Genomic DNA, 6000 nt, shown 5'->3' on the forward strand with positions numbered 1-6000 from the left:
CTCTAGGGCATGAGTCCTCTGTTAGTTTTATATTCACATAATACCTGCCATTCTGTTATTCCTACTTTAGATAATCAATGATGACTGTGAATGAATAGATCTTAGATTTTGTGAGCTTTTATGAAACATACAGTTTAAGTCTAAGTCAACTGAGTATGAGATAGATAGACTTGGGTCAAATGCTACTTTCCCGTACTTCATCACCTGATTGACTTAGGAAATTTCTTTTCTGTTTTTGTCTTTTAATTCTTCTTCCACAGCGTTGTCCTCCTTCTTCAGACTGGTCTGAATACCAGATTATTTACTTCTGCATAGAAAATGCCATTTATATTTTTGTGTTTGGTCCTGAAAAAACTTGAAACACTATCATCCACTTGAAAACCTCTCTACAAGAGGACAAGGCAGTGGAGGATGAGCACATCTGCAACTGAACAGCCATGCAGGAGAGGAAGCAAAGAGGATTTTGCCCCCTTATCCTAGAGGAGAAAATTTGTATTTCACTCTAGCTTAAATGGAGGCAGAATATTGTATCTCATCTCTACAAGGATTCTCACAGTTAGGAAAAATATCCTGATTTCTCTGAAATCACATATTTGGGATCTCTGGGATTTCTTTTCACCATAGAACACCAGGGTTGTTATTCTTGTTAGTGTAATGCCACCATGGGGAGTTTTAGGACTACTCTTACAGTGAAGTGCCTATCATGAGGTTATGGTCTATCTTGGTTATCTAGTGCTGCTATAACAGAAATACCACAAGTAGATGGCTTTAACAAAGAGAAATTTATTCTCTTACAGTCTAGTAAGCTAGAAATCTGAATTCAGGGTGTCAGCTCCAGGGGAAGGCTTTCTCTTTCTGTTAGCTCTGGAAGAAGGCCCTTGTCATCAATCTGCTGGATTAGAAGCTTCTCCATGCAGGAACCTCAGGTCCAAAGAATGAACTCTGCTCCTGGTGCTGCTTTCTTGGTGGTATAAGGTCCCCCCTCTCTGGTCACTTCCCTTTCCTTTTATCCCTTGTAAGATAAAAGGCGGTGCAGATCACACCCCAGGGAAACTCCCTTTACATTGGATCAGGGATGTGACCTGAGTAAGGGTGTTACATCCCTCCCCAATCCTTTTCAGCATAATCCAATCTTGTCTCATTAACCACAGGCAGAGATTGGGATTTACAACATATAGGAAAATTATATCAATCACAAAATGAAGGACAACCACACAATACTGGGAACCATGGCCTAACCAAGTTGACACATATTTTGGGGGGACATAATTCAGTCCATGACATGGACAAATCAGAAGTAACATTCACCTAACTGAAATCATATTTATCATACCAAACACCCCCATTTCTTCACAGTCTTTGAAAATTGTTAAGGGAAGAGATAAAAACAACCTCAGTACATAGGAAAATGCCCTCTAACCTTGAATACCTGCACATATGCTGGGATGGGTGAGCAAGGCTGAGATAGGAGGAAGGAGGTTTGAGTGTGTTTGTGTGCCTGTGGGCGTGTATATCTGTGTATGAATCACAGCCTTCCCAAAGGGAGGTAAACATTTAATCCTATCAGTCAAACTGGTGAAAGGGGTAACAGCTTCTGGGTTATTTATAGACTTCCAATTGGCATGTGCTGTACATATTGAGTACTTTGCTGATCTCATTTTTTAGAGCAAAAGCAATAAAGGAGATGGGAAAACAAGGGAAGTAATAAGAGATTCAGACCATGACTCTAAATTTTTTAAATAATATTACCTTTTTTATAACTGTAGATGCCTAAAAAGCCTCCCAGAGCCAGAGAATTAGATAAAATGAGATTCCATTTTGAAAACAAAGTGGAGATAACATGATCATTGTTAGTCTGGGTGCAGAGGTGAAGAGGATTATCTAAATACCTTGACTGGTTTTATTTGATTTCAAGGGTGTTCTCCAGTGTCACTATTGCACTGGTGCCCAATAGTCTCTGTGCTACTGCCTGAAACATGGTGTCACCCAGAGAAACGGACCCATGGGAACCAGGACACAATCAGCCTTCACATAGGAATTCTGGAGAGATAACACAGAAACATATCCAAGCCTGACAGTCCCATGCCCCTTTCTCTGGGAAGAAGGAAAAAAAGCTCTCTACCACAATATAGAAAAAACTTGCCCTGCTAGCCACTTCTGCCGAAGTGAGGGCTGTAGTGAGCTACTACCAACTACCCATCTCGAGGGCCTCTCTGGAAAGAGGAGGATGTGCTGTCTAGAGGTGCGGCCGTATTAGGAACCCCTCTGTCCTATAGAGAGGAGCCTGGGTGGTGCAAGTGCTTTGCGACCAGCTGCTCACCTAAAGGTTGGCAGCTTGAACCCATCCAGCAGCTCTGTGGAAGAAAGGCCTGGGGAACTGCTTCCATAAAGATTACAGCCAAGAAAACTCTATGGAGCTGTTCTACTCTGTAACACATGGGGTTGCCATGAGTCGGAATCGACTCAAGGACAATGGGTTTACAGGTCCTGCAGAGTGTATGGGGGCTCAGGGCTGCCTGTACTGGCAGTCTCAGGGACACTCAGGAGCTGCAGCTTCAGAACCTCCCAGTCAGAACACACATTTTACCTATTAGTTCCCCTCTGACTCCACCTTCTAGTTACCCTCAGTGCCTCTGGAGAACCTCATCGGGGTTTCTGTGAGCAGTAAGAGACAGGTTCACTCTATCAGGCAACCAGAGAGACTATAAACTATCCATCTACAAAAAGGCACAATCTGTCTCCTCTGTTCTTCCATGATTTCCTCACACATGAAATGAGAAAAACAGCTCTGTCACATCTACTTCACAAGGTTAAAGTGCTGTATAAGATGGAAAAAGCTATAGGAGTGCAAAATATCATTACTGCTGTTGTCGCTGTTTTTATTATTACACACCCTCTAGGAACATGGTTTCACATAACATGAAACAACAAAACATCTATTAAATACGTCTCAAAAACCAGCCCACAGGCTGCTGAGGAGATGGCTGCAGGAGAGCTTGTGAAAAATTTCAGTCCACCACCCCCATCTCACGCCTGCTGAATCAGAGCCTCTAAATGTGGAACCCAGAGCCCTATTTTTTAACAAGCTCCCAGGCAAGGCTGACCATCAGCCAAACTTGTGAACCCTATCAGCTCCATCCTATGAACACTGGACAGAACTGTTCAGGTTGGCTTGGAGGAATTGATATATAACATATATCACTTGCCCACTCCTATGCCTCTCGACCTTGACCAGCGCAGGTAGGTTAGAGCAAACGTGACTGACAATCCTTTTCTAAATGGGTAGGAAGCAAAAATAGTGCTTTAGAGGTGTTAAGGTTCCCCCAATAGGAACACCAGAGAAGGGGAGGAATGGTCAGTGGGAAAAGGAATTGGACTCACCTACAATGATACCACAAGCACTGACCAATCCGATCTCTTTCTTCAGGGCTACTCCATCCCCTCCGGAACCAGTCTTGGAGCTGGCATCTGAGTCAGTCCCACCTGGGTGGTTCTTTTCAGTGTTGTTTCGTTGCCTGGCTCCTTTTTCCATCTTTCTCAGTAGGATTTCAACCTCCAAAAGGTATCTTTCTAAAAGAGCATGTGTGTGCGTGTGTGTGAGTGTAAATATATTTAGAGAAAGCCTTCAAATTAAAATGCCCTTTTCTGCAATAAGGACCACTTCTACCCTCTAAAGAAGATACAAGCAGATTTAAATTAAAAAAAAAAAAAAGGGAAATTGAAAATACTACTCTCTATGGGCACTTTCTTGTCACCGGTGCTTACAAACAAGGAAAGTGTGATTAAAAAGGAAAATAAGAGACATATATATTTAAATATAAAAATAGAACTGTACCAGCTACTCTCTCTGGAATTCTGCCGAAAGGGATGCAAATCTTCAGAAATCAGGATGGTTCTGCTCTGTGTACCCAGCAGTGGCTTATTCCAGACTATCGAGAAGGCAGCCTGACTCCCCTTCAGCTCTCCTCCTAATAAGACAGAGATTGTCTTTACCTCCCCTTAGCTTTTTCTTTTATAATGAGGATAAAAGTAGTTTTAGCTGAAGGGGGGAAAAAAAAAAAAAGGCAATCCTCAGGTACTTTCTTCTCTCTCAGAAAATCAAACTGTGGACCCGACCGGTTTGTTCTAGATCTTGTTTCCACCTGATGTGGGTTTCTTTTCCCTTCCCTTTCTGCCTTCCGCTCTTTCCTGGTGTCCTTTTATTTCTCGCCCGTCTTCTCGTCCTTGTTTTCCTTCTTCGGATCGCCGTCCTTAGGGCACAGGCTGCCCCATCTCTCTCTGGATTACAGGAGAGTGCCTCCTCCACACACGAAAGTGCCTCCCTTTGATCGAGGGCTTTTATTTGCTAAACTAGACTCCGCCCCCACCGCCCCGGTTCCTCTCCATCCTCAGTCCTGTCTCCTCCCTCCCCTTCAATTTAAATATTACCACACGGCCCCACGGATCTCTGAGAAAAGATTTTCAATTCTTTCTTTCCGTAATCGGCTCTCTTTCTACATCCGTCTCCTTGAAACGAAGTGGAAGTAAAATCCTTCCATGTCAACGGTTCTGGGAGAGTTCATTAACTAGTATAGCGTGACAGGTCATACAGCATTTGTGAGCTATATAAACAAGGAACAGTTGTGCAGACACTGTGAACACCAACAGAAATAAACTAGCTGATGTATTTTAAAATTTTTAACTCTGGGTCATTTGAGGCTACAGAAGAGAAGGTTATAGGAACATCGGCTTCAAGTTTCTGAACATGGGGGAGGGGAATCCACTTGTGAGGGAGGGGTATAGAAATAATACTGGTTATAATAATGGAAAAGAGGGTCATTTAGTGTGCTTCTGAGCTATGACGATTGTAGAGGAAACAAAATCACCAGAAAGAGGTGATAGTCTCACTGTTCACAGCTCTTATTTAAAGGTGGCTGAGACAGGACTCATACCCACCCTGGTTCAGGAAAGAATGACACAAAATCTGGTTGCATGGGGGCCTTTCACGATTCCTAATATATTTTTGCATCTATAAATTACTTAAAAAGCCAAAAAATGTAAAACGCATTACCGTCAAGTTGATTCCAACTTGCAGCAACCCCGTATGGTAATGTTAGTCATTTCTGACACCAACGTGTCACCAGGTCAATTCTTAAATCAATTTAGTGAGATGTTGATAATCCCCATCTGCTTTTTAAGTCAGGAGTATGAGTATGACTTAAAAAGCAGATGGGGGGGCAGGGATTATCAACAGCTTGCCGAGTTAGCGTAAGAATTGACTTGTTGGTGTCAGAAATGACTAACATTACCATACAGGGTTGCTATGAGTCGGAATCAATGGGTAGCACACAACAACAACCAACCACATTGCTATTGTGCTTTGGCTTCCCTGAAGAATTTCATCCAGAAACTGCTGCCTTACAGTGAGAGCAATGATGTCTATCTATAGTAGTAAAGTACTTTGATACTACAGCATGAAGCAGTATAACAGACAGGACTAAACATCTAATATAAAAAGGTGGCTTAAATGGTTAAGAGCTTGACTGTTAACTGAAAGATTGGCGATTCCAACCCATTGAGAGGTGCCTTGGAAGACAGGCCTGCTTCTGAAAGGTTACTGCCTTGAAAACCCTACGGAGTAGTTCTACTCTGCACACATGGTGTCACCATGAGTTAGAATCCCCTTGATGGCAACTAACAACAACAATTAAATATATTATGCAAAATGATTTGATTTTAAAGTAGGTCTAAAAATACTGTTTCTCAAGCTGACCACTAACTATAGAAATTTGGCTTTGCCTTTTGGAAAATGTTCCAAAACATTTTGGATTTTAAGAAAAATAAGAAACTTAATTTCTTAAAATGGGGCTGGTTGAACTATTGAAGTCAAGACTTTTCCAAATGGGGTAAAGTCTAGTCGGTATTTCACTCTGCTTCTTGATCACTCAGCAAGTATTAGAGGTTTCAAAGGTTGGGAGTCCCACCCCTTCTTCTGTCAGTTCAAGATATAATAAATTGAAA

General features: G+C 42.1%; 1 protein-coding gene across 2 annotated transcripts in view; it reads right to left on the minus strand.

Annotated features, from left to right (window-relative positions):
* SLC7A8 (solute carrier family 7 member 8) overlaps nucleotides 1-4418 on the minus strand; it is a 64537-nt gene extending 60119 nt beyond the window's left edge. The window contains exons 1-2 of one of the 2 annotated variants that reach the window (XM_064292301.1): nucleotides 3836-4418; nucleotides 3382-3570 (exon numbers count right to left, since the gene is read on the minus strand). In XM_064292301.1, the coding sequence (XP_064148371.1) occupies nucleotides 3382-3532 (151 nt within the window). In that variant the 5' untranslated portion in view covers nucleotides 3533-3570; nucleotides 3836-4418. Of the gene's footprint in view, nucleotides 1-3381 lie in introns of both variants that reach the window. The other variant, XM_003420986.4, reaches the window with a different exon arrangement.
* Nucleotides 4419-6000: the final 1582 nt, after the last annotated feature.

Source organism: Loxodonta africana, chromosome 10 (assembly GCF_030014295.1).
Source record: "Loxodonta africana isolate mLoxAfr1 chromosome 10, mLoxAfr1.hap2, whole genome shotgun sequence".
Lineage (NCBI taxonomy): Eukaryota > Metazoa > Chordata > Mammalia > Proboscidea > Elephantidae > Loxodonta > Loxodonta africana.